A 17,497-nucleotide genomic window follows, 5' to 3' on the forward strand; every position below is an offset into this window, starting at 1 on the left:
GTAAACACATAAGAAATCCGTTAATTTGTGAAAAAGGCCAATTTCTGATGTTGATTCAGAAAAGCCCAATTTGTGATGTTCATTTCAGGAAAGCCCAATTGAAGTGATTGATCAAAGGCCTGATCAGCCTGTGTCCTGTCACTGTCACTCAGACAAGTTCACAAATCAAATGCTCTTTTCCTCTTTGCTAATCATATTCACAAGTTCACAAATCCATTTTCTCTAGCCGGTCGGTTACAACGCAAATTCACAAATTCACAAATTCATAAATAATGCTCCTTTTTTTAGCGGATTTTTTTTTTTTTTTTGGAAGGTCAGAGGCAAGATGCCCTCCGACATTTGTTGTATTAAAATAAAATAAAGTGTAATATTTACAAGGTCACCTCAGCTCATCATATTACATATTACATAGTCCACACAGCTACCTGTTTGGTAGCTATTTAGAATAAGATGCTGCTAATAATATACAAAATCCTCTCACAAAATATCTCTCTAAATCACCCCCTCTAGTTGGAGTGATGAGATGCCTATAGAACAGCTTGCCATTGCTTGATCTGTGAGGATGCTTCATTTGAAATAAGTAAACAAAAAGAAAAAACAAAGGAAGGAGAAAGCTTAACTTTTCAATAGTTATTTAGTACACCTCTTTTCTCCTATATAATCAAGACACACACGTTGCCTTGCCTTCTTAACTTATTACATTGCATACATAGATAACAAGAGGAAACTTTGTGGTCTAGCCAATACTGGCAACACCGGGATCGGGTTTTCCATCATCTGCTCTGGCACCAAAGACGGGCCAACCCAAGCCAGCCGCATCCTTGACCTTATCCTCCAATTTGTTGACCGGCACCCCCGGCTCGTCCTTGTCAGACCTTATGGCCATTCTCGGTGGATCTTCTGTGGCAACACCCGGCGCATTATGGTGGTGGTGAAAGACCCCTTGGGTTGTGCTCCTTGTGCACCTGACATTAATCGATCTTTTTTTTTTTTTTTTCTTTTAATTGGAAAACTGATATTGATGGAAAAATAGAAATAGCAAGTACTGAACTAGAGTGAGACATGGTTTGTAAAATCGAAGATTAAAATGGGTTGAAATAGAAACAAATGGGTTGAAATAGAAATTTTGAGTTTTTCGATTTTATTTCCAACAGACTAGCAATAAAATCAACAAAAAAAAAAAAAATCAGAAATCGTCTGCAACACAATATGAATTTATTAAAGAAATCAAGTGAAACTAGGGGTGTAAACGGATACGAATAATCTGCTCCATATTCGCTCCGTATCCGGAGATTATCTGTATTCGGATTAAACGAATACGGATAATTTCATGAAGATGAATATTTGAATCTGTATCCACAATTATCCGGATCCGAATTAAATTATTCCCAATCAGCTTTAACTTTACTGCTCCGGATAGAAGTTGTTACATATTATCTCATATTCATTTTAGTCTTGATTGTGGTATAAATGATAATACAATATGATTTTCAATTTAATCTCTTTTTTGCTAGTGATGGTGCTATAATAACACAATTTTCTTTTCTTTTTATCTCCATTTCTTTATTATTCATTCTTCATTCTTTTCCATTCAAGACTTTAGTCCGTGAATATAGTATGATTTTAGTCTCTGCTAAATTAGTTTTAGTCATTATTTCAAGACAACAACAAGTCACTTTTTTTGTATCTTAAAGTGCATGACTTGGTTATCCGACAATTATTCGTTTCGTTTGTGTTGTGTTTGTGTTGGGTGCAATATGTGCATGTTCCTTTATATACTTAATTTATCAAGATTAAACAATGCACATATTTATATAATTTTGATGATGACTTCTGTTCATTTATATATGCGCCTGTGTGAATGAGAAAGATATATATCAGCATAAGAAAGAAATTAGACTGTATTAAACAAATTATACATAGTCATATTTGTTTTTCTTTTATTATTTCTAATGCAACACTTGAACCAATTAAAATTAACATTAATAATTCATGATTAATTCGGTTTGTCCGGTCAAAAGTTAGGTGTGGAACTCCGATAAAACAAACTTTTACTATTCATAAGTCGTAACTATTACTTTTGTTGTTGTCTTAATTTTTATTTTGTTCTATTTATATTTTTTTTTTCCAAATTAACCTCTAATTTTAGATATTTCAATAACATATCTAAATTAAATAATATGATTATTTTAAAATATGTCTCGAAATTATTTTTTATTTAAAATTATTTCACTTATCTTGCGGTGGTTCGAGTCTCAGTTCAGTGAGAGTACAATTGAACTAGTGGTGGTTCGAGTCCCCCTAGTGAGACGCCAATAGCTAGGGTGATTCGAGTCCCCCTGGTGAGGCAAACAAGATATAGCGGTGGTTCGAGTCCTCATCTAGTGGCACGACCAAGATCTAGTAGAGGTTGAGTCTCCCTGGTGAGACAGTTAAAAACTGAAAAGATAAATAAAGAAGTGTGTGTGTGTGTTTTAAATATGCATTAGTAAGATAGCATGTGAGGACATAATTTTAATATCTTGTTTGTGTTAATAAGTGAATTTGATAAACTCCGGGACTGGAACTAAATCCCGTAGTGAGAGACTATTCAATCTCTCACCCATTCTACCTTTACGTGTGTTCCAGAAAATGATGAGGCCGGAAATGAGGACGAATAGAAGGGATGTGGATCGGAAGGCCAACAAGCGGAGGTAATGAAGAAGAGACGCCTAAGCAAAGATCATGAGTAAGAGCAAGCGGAATTATCCATGTTTTGATTAAATGTCATTTATGGTCATTTTTAATTTTGTATGTTTATTTTCAGTAAATTTGATACACTTGAACAGGCATGGTTGTTGTCGTATTTTCAACCATATCTATCGTGATCATTGTTGTAAGTCTTTTATATTGCAAAATTACTGTGACATTTATGGATGTTATTGATAATGTATGTGATATGCATACGTCTTACGTGTAAATAATACGTGGCGGGTTGTCTCGGGGTGTAATATTTAATATATACAAATGATGCTGAGGTGTGTTTTTTCTGAACTTATTAATGATGTATATGAATTTATATTAACTATATATTGCTTTTGAGGGTGATACTTGTTGCTAGCATAATCAGATGGTTGGTGCATGGTATTCAAATGCAGTAGGATTTAATTTGAAGAAATTTTTTTATTATACCGGGATTGTGTGGAAATCTCACAAAGAATCAAGTAACAAAATACGAGTCAAAGAGGAAGGAAATGTAGGAGGGCTATAATCGAAAATATAAATTTTAATGTGTGCTAAGTGCAAGGACAAACAAAAAAATATTGAAAGAGTTAAGGGTAAATATAATGTATTGAAGTTTTGAGGGTACACAAGAAATTGACCCATTTTCAAAATATTACTTAGCTAAAAAAAAGGATGCGCACATATCACTTATATCTTTTGTATTCTCTGCATGCTTTGATCATATTGAACAACTGATAAAAAAAAAATTCGAAATGAAGAACTACAAATAAAAGAAATAAACTTCCAATTTTTTTAATTAGTATCAAATACTCTATGTATCAATAAATTTTGTTCAAATCTAATAAAAATAATAAAGCATAGCTATGTACAAAATTATGTAGGTAAAACAAAGAATAGGAATAAATTTTGCTGGCTAGCAAACGGAGATTATTTTACTATTTTATCAGTGTAATATAAAAAAAATGTAATTATTGTGAAAATATGTTCTTTCCTATAATATGATGGAATATCATAGCACAAAAATATTTATTATTTTTTATATTCAATATATATAACACAATTACATGTATTTTAAGGGCCTAATTAATTCACAAAAAAATTTGACTACTGTAATAGTTGAATGAAACATATCTCCTATTCTAAAGAAAATTTATCCTGCCTATATTAATTGAAATCTCATGGCAGGCTATCTATTGTCCTGCCTATATTAATTGAAATCTCATGGAATCACATGTTCATTAATTGGTGTTATATAAGGTCAGTTTAGTCATTTTTTTGCAAATTTAAAATGTTTGTTTTTAATTGACAGAAAGCTCCCATGCATTCAATTGTCAAAGGATTTGTCACTTGGGTTATCGAAAATCCAATATAGGTAAAGCCCAAATGAACAATTTAACTTTGTTAATTTTGTGTTCTTATACTTGACAGTGTATAATTTTTTGTTTTCTTCATTGAAAATGATCGTCTTCATATGTTTTCTTCCTTGAAAAGGCTCATATTAATATTAATTGACAATTGTAAAGCACAAAAAAAAAATATTGCAATCATTTTTCCCCAAGGGAAGATGTTGGACTCACAATGATTTTGTCACCCAATAGAAACCTAAGGTTGTAGCTAGCAATATTTTCTTAGAATATTTGGCGAACAAATTTTAATTAATTTCATAATTTTTATTTGAAAGAAAGTTAGACAGACATCTCGTAAAAGATGGAAAAAATGCTTTTATGTGGAATCAAATGTTTTTATTGGAAAAAAAATTGAAATAATTTTATTTGAAAATGTTTTTATATGGAAACAAATGTAATTTGGTAAAGCACCAGCTATTTCAATATATAACACTAATATAGGACACATCTTGGAAAAGATAATAACCAAAACAAACAATCTCATTTGATTAGCACTAATTGTTAGTCTGAAAGATATTTGAGGAGACTCTCACCATATGTAGGATTAGATTATTTTCCTTTTCTTTTCCAATTTGATTGTTGTGATTGGCCTATAGATGTTGCCACTGTAGGATAGGCAACCTTGTTCTAAATTGTGTAATATCTTTCGTGGCAGGGGTTGTTCTACAAAAATGTAGAAATGGTGCAGCCAAAACTACAAACTTGAGAAGTTGCTATAGATAAGATGTGAAAATTGTGGAGTGCGATAACAAAAACTGGACCAAAGATTTGTTTTCCACTCAAAAAGGACTGGCTTAGTAGGTTTTGTTTCTTCAAAAGGTTCGTTTTAATTAATACTGTTAATTACCATACACTACACAAATATATTGGCTAAAGAAAAGAAAAATAGTAGAGATAAGGATAACGACAAAAAATTGGGTAATACAAAAATTGACTTAATCATTCTTTAATAGGCGAATATTTGAAGAAAAAGTTAGTAGAGAAAAAAAAATCAATGAAAATGAATCCCCATGAAAAAAGGAAATTATTTGTGTATTACAAAACATATAATAAATAAAATAGTAAATTTATTTCTATCAAGGGTCTTCGAGGAGACTCCTAAATGTTTCTTGTGGGGCAAAGCAAGACATCATCGAATAGATCGCTGCAAAAAAAGTTGGACAAGAGCTTAATTTTGTAGCAGCAACAAACAAGTAATATAAATATGAAATGTTTATTTGTCGAAACAGGTAATTTTGTAGCTTGATTAGTCAACAAATCCTACCAATGCTTATGGTTACATAAAAGCAAAAAAGTTCAGTGGCCTAAAATCTAAATATTAAAATAATAATTATTATAATAATAGGAAAATTTATGAACCTGATTTGATTTATGTAGATCCCCAATTTCAATGTCAGTGCAACCGCAGTGAAGAACACAGACATAAGGAATGAATGGCTCTGTCACCCGCAATTTTAATGTCAGGGTAGTCTCAATTGGAATCAATCCATCTGGCAGAACACAGAGCAATTTACAGTGTTCGATTTCCAACCTTGCAAGTGTTAAAATGCTATGTCGGCCGATATGTGGCTTTCCATGAGAGGAATCACCAATTGGCTCAGTGGATTCCACCAACTGTAGTCCATCCATTGTTATTGATTTCAGGACTGTACACCAGGAAATTTTCAGTGTAGCCAACTTATCCAGATTCCCTAGTCCAGTAATCAACTCAAGGCAGTAACAATCAGAAATCTTCAATTTCTCAAGCTGGGAGGACATCTGCTCCAGCTGTAGAACTCGGAAACCACGACAAGCACGAATGACGAGGTGCTTGAGAGTGTGAAGATTGTTGAATAGAAGAGATGCAATCTGGTCACATTTATCTAACAAGATTTTCAACCTTGTAAGTGTTGAAATGCTCTGTCGGCCGATATGTGGCTTTCCATGAGAGGAATCACTAATTGGCTCAGTAGATTCCACCAATTGTAGTCCATCCACTGTTATTGATTTCAGGACTTCACACCGGGAAATTTTTAGTATAGCCAACATATCTAGATTCCCTAGTCCAGAAATCAAATCAAGGCAGCGACAACCAGAAATCTTCAATTTCTCAAGCTGGGAGGACAACTGCTCTAGCTGTAGAACTCGGAAACCATGACAATCACGAATGACGAGGTGCTTGAGAGTGTGAAGATTGTTGAATGGAAGAGATTGAACCTTGTCACATTTATCTAACAAGATTTTCAACCTTGTAAGTGTTGAAATGCTCTGTCGGCCGATATGTGGCTTTCCATGAGAGGAATCACCAATTGGCTCAGTAGATTCCACCAATTGTAGTCCATCCATTATTATTGATTTCAGGACTTCACACTGGGAAATTTTTAATGTAGCCAACATATCCAGATTCCCTAGTCCAGTAATCAACTCAAGGCAACGACAACCAGAAATCTTCAATTTTTCAAGATGGGAGGACAGCTGCTCTAGCTGTAGAAATTGGAAACCATGACAATCACGAATGACGAGGTACTTGAGAGTGTGAAGATTGTTGAATGGAAGAGATTGAATCTTGTCACAGTTATCTAACAAGATTTCTTGAATTGATTGCAAGGAACATGGATCACATATCCATCCTGGCACTGTGGCAGAAGAATAAAATCCTACTCCAAGTTTTCTGAGGTTAGGATGTGGCTGGAGGGATTCTAACCAAGAAAAATCGGCATCATGGAAACCTATTTCTGGTATGAGAATTATTCCCAGCATTGATTTCAGAGGGTCAACCCAATCAGGATTACAGTTTATATAAAAAGCTTCAAGTTTGCACTTATTTCTCATGTTAGCACGCTGGGCATCTTTTAAATTACTCACTCCATAAATAGTGAGATTTCCTTCAAGGTCCGTCATATCCTTTAACCAAGCTACATTTATAACGTTCACCCATGCTTTCATTGTCTTTATTGCTGGAAAATTAACAAGCCCATGCGGGAGATAATCCAATGAATTATATTGTTCAATAATTAAAGTTTGTAGATTGTAAAGGAGGCCAATGGATAATGGCAATGTTTCAAGATATGGACACTTAATATCAAGATGAGCTAGATGTCTCAACTCGGAAATGGAATTAGGAATTCTTCTCAAATAATCCCCTTTCAATTCCAATACCCTGAGTGCTTCAAATTTTGTGAGGTTACATATTTGAAAATATATGGAACATTTTTTAGTACTTTCCGACAACCTTGAATTTAGATCCATTTCCTTGGTATTGTTTATACAATACTCGTGCTCTAAATCTCCATAGCATCCTCTTACATAGATAGAAAGGGTTCTTAAACCCACCAGATATTGTTGGAGAACTTGATTTACATATCCAGAGAAACCACCTACATATAAATGACATGCTTCTTGCGGAACGTTTTGCTTTTGAATATCAAGTGGTTGATTGATCTCCACCGAATAATGTTCATTCTCAGAATTAAGTCGAGCAAGATCATGGATTATATCATGCAACTTACAACGTTCTTCAGATCCCCGTGAAAAATCATCAACAAAGGACCTCTGTTTTAACTCCTCATAATATTCAACACCAATATATGTGATTCTTCTTTGGCCCTTGGACTCAATGTAGCCATGAGAGATCCATAACTCTATCAAATGCATCTTTTCTAATATGTAATCTTTTGGGTACATTGAGCACAATAAAAAACACGGCTTAAGGTGGGCAGGTAGATGAGCATAACTAATCTGAAGTGCTGGGAATATATCATTTGATGGATTGGACTCCCAAAGATCATTTTCTAGAATCTCTATCCACCTTTCTTCATCTGTTTCGTGCCTAAGGAGGCTTGCAATCGACTTCACGGCCAATGGCAACCCACCACACTTCCTCATAATATCCTTTCCCATATTTACCAAGTGTGGTGGCATAGTGTCACTTGTACCACAAAATGCATAATGCTGAAACAACTGCCAGCACGAATCTTCAGGCATGCTAGTTGGACTAAAACAGGTCGTTGTTTGCATGACATCTGCAACCTTTTTATTTCTTGTTGTCACGAGAATTCTAACCAGCTTTGCTTCTTTAAAGGGAACCTGGAACAACTCCCAAAGACTTTGATTCTCGTTCCACACGTCATCTAAAACAAGCAGTATTGTTTTTCCCTTCACAGAATTTGCAAGCTCCTCTTGTAATGAACTGCACTCACTCAAACCGTTCTTGGCTTTGGAATCGTTCTCGTCTTTGGAATCGTTCTTGTCTTTGGGGACTGATTCAATGATTGCTTTAGTGAGTCTCACAACATCAAATTCTTCAGAGACACATACCCACCCAAATAAATTAAAGCACTGGGTTACCCTCATCTCTTTGTAGACTAGTTGGGCAATGGTGGTTTTTCCGAGGCCACCTTTTCCAATAATTGAAATGACCAAAAATGGCTTTTCTTTTTCAGATAGTAACAAATTGATTACCTCCTCTATTTCATCATCTCTCCCAAAAATGCCTGCCTCATCTACCATGTGACCCGTTGGGGGTTGTAAAATTTTATTGTTCAGACGTCTCACCCCGTCACTCTCCCTTAAATGAAGAGCCTCACGATCATTCGCAATTTCGTCAAATCGACTTCTTATTTTTTTAAGCCGATCAATCATGCCATCGGGAATTTGCACAATGTGCTGTCCAAAAAGAAATGTATATATTATATAAGTATGCTAAAATTCATAATTTGTTAACTTAAAAATGATAATTAGATGAGAAATTTATTATATTATGTGACCACTCTGATGTTAGATTGGAAAAGCTGATAATATAACAAGTGACCATACATTCCGGTGGATTAATAGGGGTGAAAACGGAGCGGGTTCAGAGCGGATAATGTTGATACTATATCTGCATCCGTCAGATAATGAGTAGATACGAATATGAATACAGATAATAAACGGATATCAAAATTCAAAACCAAATCCGTCTTAAACGGATACGGATACGGAGCGGATAATTTACGAATACGGATTCGAATACGGATATGAAACAAATAATTGTCGGATAATTGAATTATTTAAACTTTAAGATACAAATATTAATTAACAAAATTCAAATATGAAAATGAATGAACAACTTAAGTTAGTTTATTTAAATTTGTAATTAAAATTTATGGAAATATCAAATTAAAATAAAAAATATAATTGAATGCCGGCTGGATTTAAAATGGAGACAATTATTAACAGAAATTTATATAAAAAATATATATATATTCAAAGCGAAGCTAGATGGCTAACTGCCTTTATAATAATATATATATATGGCAGCAGCAGCCTTTTCGTCTAAAATTAAATAAACGAGTCAAAGACGTCAAGCTAGTCAAAGCCTTGCTCGAAGTACGAGCCTCATAAAGCAGCGAAATAGATGCGCTGGCTAGGTCTGTTGTCCGGATGCTTCAGATATAGCTTTAGTCCCACAATCATAACGGAAAATAAATATGGTTAATATATAAGCCTTGTCCGATTTGTAATCGTTATGCACTAAGATATCGGAGATAGAATGGGTTGGAAAATTTGATTCGGATACATGCAGTTATCCGATCCGTTTAAGCACCTCTATCTGTATCTAGGGGTAGCAACAAATCTTGTGGACCGCTCATGACTTGCAATTTAACTTGTTTGTTAATAACTCATTCGTTAATGGACTCAATTCAAAATTAACAAGTTTGAGCTGGGTTCTATCTCACTGGCAAGCCAGTTCGGTTCAAATATGAATTTGTGAAATGATATAAATTTACGCGAATTTAGTATATATGAATTTATTTTGAAAACTATGTTGGTATGAAATTAAAGATTTAGTATTTTAGTACGTAAGAATTTAATTATAAACTTAATTTATGGTAGTTAACTTTTTATTACATTATCTAATACATCTGGACTTTCAGTCCACGAGCTTTTGCAAGCTGGCTCGGCTTGTTTATTGTCAAAAAAACGAGCCACGAGCCACTTTTTCAGCTTGAATTCGAATGTTGGTTCGCTCATGACTCGCTCGTTATTAAAATGAGCGAGCTATGAGCTTGGTCTAGCTCGGACCGAGCCAGCTCATTGCCAGCGCTATCCGTATCCGGATACTATTTCTCTCATCAAAGAATTATCCAGATCCTTATCCAGTCGACTCCATTTTCACCCATAGGTGGATACCAATCTAGCTAAAAAATAAATAAAAAATTGAAGCATCCTCTATTAAGTTTTAGTACCACACAAGAAGAATAATAACACTTGCACAAGTAAGATAATTTTTAATATCTATATGCATGAGGTACTAACCTCCATCTTCTCTGTCTTGTGAGAACCTGGAGCTTCAGAAGCCTTTCTTGCCTCTAGTTGGACACGGGTGACCTCATACCGGTACTCGCTGAGCACATCCACGGCATTATAAGCGACCTTCTTCAGCTCCTTGAGCCATAGCTTTACAGAACGGTCTCTGATCTCCCTCTCCTCAGCATCGTACAGTGTGGCCTTGATCCGCTCCAGAGTTCGCATCAGCCTCTCCAGATCCTCCTCAAAAGCTCGAGCACGTCCCCTTTTGGAGTTATTAGAATTTGAGGAAGAGGAAGAAGGAGCCAGCACAGAGGCTCTAATTGAGGGGAGCAAATTGGTGGCTAGAGAGAGCATAGAGGTTATCAAATACCCTGCCATTTTGCTCTGTAGATTTCTTTGAAGAGGCCTATTAGGAAAGAACCTTAGATCTGAGTGGTGAATGTGAGAAATGTGTGTAGAGTAAAGAGCACCAGAATTTTGAGTTCTGCGAAGAAGTGGTGTGGAGAAAACTTTGACCATAGAAAATTCATCCTAACCAAGGGGAAGAGGTATTAGTCGCCACCATAGAAATTTGGTATTGTCGCTTATTAGTCGCGACCATAGAAAATTCATCCTAACCAAGATAATTCGGTATCATCACTTGTTAGTGGAGACCATAGAAATAATTGACAGCGAACCAAGGGGAAGCCTGGAAGAGTTAATTGCCTTCTGTTAGAATTAAAATTGGTTATGTACATTTAATCGGATGAGGTTTTTAATTGAAGAGGTCATGCGGCCTTTGGCTTAATTATTTATTTTTATTATTATTTTTAAATCTAATAGGTGTACTATTATGTGTTGAAACTTTAAATAAAAAAGGAACTGAAAAACAGAAATAATAATTTTCGTTTGAGCCTCAAGTTCACAAGTATTATAAATAGATATATAAAAAAAGAGATATATATCTAATGATTAAAACAATGGGTTGAAATATAAATTTTGAGTTTTTCGATTTTATTTCCAACAGACTAGATATAGCAATATATCAACAAAATATTCAGAAATCGTCTGCAACACAATATGAATTTATTGAAGAAATCAAGTGAAACTTATCTTTACTTGACTGTACCAGCTGTGAGGAGGAGAAATTGTGCTCTTCAAATAATTGCTTAAAAATTGAAAAGTCAGCAATGAGTTGGCTACAAAGCAATATTCAATGAAAAGTCAGCAATGAATTATAAATTGCTTGACTTATTATTGAATTGCTTCATCTGTTTTGCTTCACAAAAACAATGTCATGTATAATTTCAAGAAGCACAGTACATGGAGTCAAAATGGCGCGGTAAAACAATCGGGCCAACTGTACCATCTTCGTACCTCTACAACCACCTCCCGTCTGACACATCGTATGGTTTCCACCTCTACATGCCAACCATAACCCCTTGCATTGCATGGCTCAACTCAAAACCACCGCAATCGGTTGTGTATACCTCCTTCGGTAGCATGGCCTGCCTAGACCCGGCCCAGATGGAGGAACTGGCATATGGACTCCATGACTGTGGCAAGCTGTTTTTGTGGGTCATTAGGTCGGTAGAAGCCGACAAAATACCCGAAAATTTTGCCGAGAAAGTGAAAAACAGAGGGGTTATATTCTCTTGGAGCCCGCAACTAGAGGTGTTGGCGCATCAAGCAGTGGGGTGCTTCTTTTCACATTGCGGTTGGAATTCAACTGTGGAGGCACTCGTGCTTGGCGTACCAATGGTGGGGATTTCTCAGTGGACGGATCAACCGTTGAATGCAAAATATGTTGAAGGGGTTTGGGAAGTCGGTAAACGGGTTAAACCGGAGAGTGGCGGGTTGGTAAAGAGAGAAGAGATTATAAGGTGCATAAGTGAGGTGATGGAAGAAGAGAGGTGTGAGGAGTACAGGAGGAATGCAAAGAAATGGAGAGAGAAGGCTCAAGAGGCAATGAGAGAAGACGGAAGCTCTTATAAAAATATTGTTGAATTTGCGGCTAAGTACAGGGCCAACTGATACTACATTACATGTGCACATTATAGACTGGAATTTACTGGTATTGAGCATGCCTCGATCATTTACTCTCATTTTAAATTAAGGAAATATTCAAACAGAGAAAGAAGAGCAAAGTAATTTTTCATAAATAATTTAAATTGTTTAAAAAAATATATAATTTTTTCTAGATCATTTTAAATTACCTAAATTATTCTAAACCATTTTGGAACCAATTTGCAATTTAAACTATTTTACACCATTTTAAAATTTTCTAAATTATTCGGGCACCAATTTGAAATTTTTTAAATTATTTTATACCATTTTGGAACTTTCTAAAAATTATTAGTGCACCATTTTCAAATTCTCTAAATTATTCTACACTATTTTAGAATTTTATAAATTACTCTAGACCGTTTTGGAAATTTCTAAATTTTTCGGGCACAATTTTAGAATTTTCTAAATTTTTCTACACTATTTTGAAATTTTTTGTATAAAAAAACCAACTTTCTGCTAACTGAGTAACCGAACACCTCTTTCCGGTTGCCCAGTAATTGAAAATTCCCAATATTTTCGCTTATCCAGTGAGTGGACATTTTTTTCTATTTCCACTTACCCAGTGAAAGGAAAGAAATTGAAAATCCGGTTGTTGAGTAACCGGATTGAGTATTTTTTGAGATTCTTTCAAAAATTTAGTAGATTTGATAATTTCGTTTTGTTTTTGGGTATTTGTAAAAATTTCGGTGAGAAATGAGAGTAAATGATCAAGGCATGACTCGATGCCAGTAGATCTCAGTTTACTACATGCACATGCATGGTAATGTAGTACTAATTGGCCCTGTACTTCGTTGCAAATTCCACAATATTTTTATACGAGCTTCCATCTTCTCTCATTTCCTCTTGAGCTAGGCCTGCTAAACGAGTCGGGCCGACTCATGGACTTTGAGATAAACTCTTGAATGGGTCAATATTGAGCCGAGTTCAATTCGAGTTGAGCCTGAACTCGGCTCGAACTCAAAATAATTCATCTTTTCATAACCAAGTCAATCCGATCCGAGCCATGCCCATCCAAGCTTGCCAATCTTTTCATCTATTTGAATTTAGCTGGGTTAAGATCGGTATATTATCAAGTCATTATATTCATGCATCCATGGAGATAAAAAAATTACAAGTATTAATTTAGGCGGCAAAATTAGAAGTAATATTTATCTCCAGGAATTGGCTACGGTGCTATGCGTAGCATAGAGGGCTTCCGTGCAACGGCTCAATATATGAGTTTCTAAAATCTTAACGCTCAATAGTTCATCTCCATATGAATATGTACTTGCAAATCAAATTTTACATTTTTTTAGAATTTTTTTACTCTTTTTTTAGATAAATAGAAAATCACTTGATATGAATGGTACAGAATTTTCCGATTAAGTGATTTGTGCCATGTCAATGCCATCTATGTTGTTTGTATGCAGTAACAAGGAGATAGGTCAACCAGTCCCAATTGACCCTAATTATATTAATATATTATCTTTTAAGTAATTATGTTGATTGAAATAAATAATTGTGATGACCTCTGTGAATGATTATCTTCAACACAGAATTTTGAAACAGTATAGATTTGTTTTAAACTAATTATTTATAGGGGCCTACCCCCCGTTACTCGATTTATGATTTAGAAACATATATAACTAAACTACAATTAATTCCTTAAATTCTAAAATATTATCTTCTGGCTACATCCAATTTTTTTCAAAGTTGACCTCATATATATCTGCTAATTTACTCAACTGAGCAATGACATATATTTTAGGAAAAAAAATGCCTTGCTCAGAGCCTCAGAATACTTATTTTTGAGAAAGAAAAAAAACGTAGACCAATCCCTTGCCACCCAATGACTGAAGTCAACTAATCCAACAAAAGAAAATCTCGCTGTTAGGCTTAAAAACATTCAAATAAACTTGTTGATATATTGACAAAAGGACAATTTTACTGAAACTTCACTTTGATCAGAGGTCAACAGAGAAAATGAAATCATTGAAGAAAAAATAACAAAATTAAGAGTACTTGACAATGGGTAGAAATTTGGTACCCAACGGAACCAGCAGATGAAAAGAATGATTCCCATTCATTTGGGTTGGGCTGCTTTTAGTGGGCCTTAGTCGCTATATGGAACATTAATTCTTACCCAAAGTAACCATCGAAGGTTTTTACTTAGTAAGTAATGTCGTCTCGAACTTGACATGTTGACCCGTCTCATGTTGGAATCTAAACGGATTAACGGGCCCACCTAAGGTTAAGATTCACTCAAAAATCTCTCCTACTTGCTGGAATTCGTATCCTCTGCATTAACTTTTAAAGTTTTAATGCTTCTGAACCGTTCAATACGCTTTAAGATCCGTGCAGACTAAATCCACACTAATATTAAAGGACTACTGAATTATAGCCTGTGGTCAGATTGACTTTGTTTAAAATCAGATGGTCGAGATGTATTAACTCAAAAGATGCTCTTTTGAGTTAATGCAGATGATGCAGACTCTATTTGTTGTCTCTACTCACTTTGACTTAGTTTATGTGGATACCGAAACAGATACAGTTCGAATTTTGGAAGCAAATATGGATAATTATCTATATTTGTATTTTTTTTTTCAGATACAGATAATTATTTGTATCTATATTTTTTTTTATCCGCTTGTTTATAATCATAAATGATTAAAGAAAAATATATTTTTGTTGGTAAATATTGATAAAAAGTTTGTTTATGCTGGTCATTACATTTTGTTAACGAGAGATGTATTTGTAATGTCATAACATGAGAAAAATAATATTTCTCTATTATAATGATTGAATATCCGAATTATACATCTTTCTCAAGTTATTTTTACTTTTTAATAATAAAGAACTATTGAATAACATGTTAATTTTACAACAATATCTAAATTAGATATTCGAATTATATCCGTATCAATTTAATTTTCAATGTATTCATATAAGTTTAATATCCGATCCATATATCCGCATCCAAAAAATAAAAACAAATATGAATATGATTTTACCACTATTCAATCTAACCGTATCAAATATATCCGTATCAAATATGGACCCCCATTGTTTCTAAGAAACCACCTAAATACATATGGAGCCTTGAATTAAAGCCAATTCAATGTATGGCATTTAAATTTTTTTTGTATTGGACTGGTACAAATAGGTACGTAATTTGAAATGATTGATCTTACTGCAAATTTTGAAATGGTCTAGCCTTGGTCTTAAGTGGACAGGTACAACTGGTACAAATTTAATAAGTGAATCTTCTTAATTTAAGCTTTGTCCTCACGCTCATAATAAAATATTTTTACCTAGATACTTTCGGCCTTGATATGTAAGGCTCGTTAGTGGACTTAATTACTTGATTAATCTCAACATTTTTACATAGAATCTCGAAATTAGTATTCAAAGGAACTTAATTTAATGGAACGTCATGTAATTTTAGTTACGTACAATATAATTGAAAATTTTATTTTTAGAAAATAATCAATTATGCAACGCCACATTAAATTTAAAGAGCCTGATAATTGTACTCCAAATAAATCCCACAGCGAGTCCCCAAGTATTTAATGTATAACTTTCATTTTCAGCGTGTATATTCAATCTTTTAAAATTTTATTTCTAACATTTTAAAGTGCTACTCGCAAGTATTTAAAACTCTATCTGCAAACAACTAAATTCTAAATTTGTGTAATTGTAACTTCTAACTACTTTTGTATTCAAACCAAAAAAGAAAATATTTTTTTCACCCACATTTTTTTTCCTTTGATAATTCTCGTCCATTTTTTCGATAATCTGTGATGAATTTGCAAATCTAAAAATACAAATATTTTTTACTCAATTTTCTCAGAGGTTTAAATAATGGTTGTATACTGAGCTTTAAAAGGTAACAAAATTAAAGTGCTCATGAGATTTACTTTTAAAAAAATAATTTCAAAATAACTCAAAAATATTTTTTTCATAGATCTCATTTGAAATAGAAAATCGAGTAGAAAATACTCGTAGTTTTAGATTCATAAATTTATCATGGATTGTTAAAAAAAGTATGAGAATGATCAAAGAAAAGTTAAAAAATAGTGAGTAAAAAGAATTTTTTTTCTTTATTTGGTTTGAAGACAAAAATAGTTAGGAGTTAAAAATATATATATTTGAAATTTTATTGTTTACATATAGAGGTTTAAATGTTTTTGATCTTAAGAATAACATTTTAAAATGTTATAAATAAATCATTCAAAGCTTGAATATGGGTGCTGGAAATGGAAGTTAAACAAAATCGGAAGACTTTTTCTGTTAAACTAGTTGGGGAATGCGCTCAGGTATGATAGCTTGGGGACCATAACATTTCTCTTTATAGTAAGTATATATTGCTTTTTAGGGTGATACTTGTTGCTAGCATAATCAGATGCTTGGTGGTATTCAAGTGAAGTAGGATTTGAAGAATTTTTTTTTATTATACCGGGATTGTGTGGAAGCCTCACAAAGAATCAAGTAACAAAATACGAGTCAAAGAGGAAGGAAATGTAGGAGGGGTATAATCGAAAATATAAATTTTAATGTGTGTGAGCTAAGTTCAAGGACAAACAAAAAAGTATTGAAAGAGTTTAGAGTAAATATAATGTATTTAAGTCTTGAGGGTACACAAGAAATTGACCCATTTTGAAAATATTAATTAGCTAAAAAAAAGGATTGACACATATAAATCACTTATATCTTTTTGTATTCTCTGCATGCTTCGATCCTATTAAACAAGTGATAAAAAATTTTCTAAATCAAGATCTACAAACAAATGAAATAAACTTCTAATTTTTTTAATTAGTATCAAATACTCTATGTATCAATAAATTTTGTTCAAATCTAATAAAAATAATAAAACATAGCTATGTGCAAAATTATGTAGGTAAAACAAAGAATAGGAATAAATTTTGCTGGCTAGCAAACAAATATTATTTTACTATTTTATCAGTGTAATATAAAAAAAATTGTAATTATTGTGAAAATATGTTCTTTCCTATAATATGATGGAATATCATAGCACAAAAATATGTATTATTTTTTTCTATTCAATATAACAC

General features: G+C 33.5%; 1 protein-coding gene and 1 pseudogene across 1 annotated transcript; one reads left to right on the forward strand and one right to left on the reverse strand.

Moving 5' to 3' along the window:
- Positions 1 to 5,044: 5,044 nt before the first annotated feature.
- LOC144547711 (putative disease resistance protein RGA3) lies at positions 5,045 to 10,759 on the reverse strand. Its single transcript, XM_078296412.1, has 3 exons — positions 10,407 to 10,759; positions 5,490 to 8,774; positions 5,045 to 5,274 (listed from the first exon to the last, which is right to left on the reverse strand). The coding sequence occupies exons 1-3, from the start codon at positions 10,752 to 10,754 to the stop codon at positions 5,260 to 5,262; spliced, it is 3,648 nt and encodes a 1,215-aa protein (XP_078152538.1). The 5' UTR covers positions 10,755 to 10,759; the 3' UTR covers positions 5,045 to 5,259.
- A 943-nt stretch (positions 10,760 to 11,702) lies between these two features.
- LOC144547814 (UDP-glycosyltransferase 74E2 pseudogene) lies at positions 11,703 to 12,413 on the forward strand (annotated as a pseudogene).
- Positions 12,414 to 17,497: the final 5,084 nt, after the last annotated feature.

This window comes from Carex rostrata, chromosome 32 (genome assembly GCF_964058835.1).
Source record: "Carex rostrata chromosome 32, lpCarRost1.2, whole genome shotgun sequence".
Classification (NCBI taxonomy): Eukaryota; Viridiplantae; Streptophyta; class Magnoliopsida; order Poales; family Cyperaceae; genus Carex; species Carex rostrata.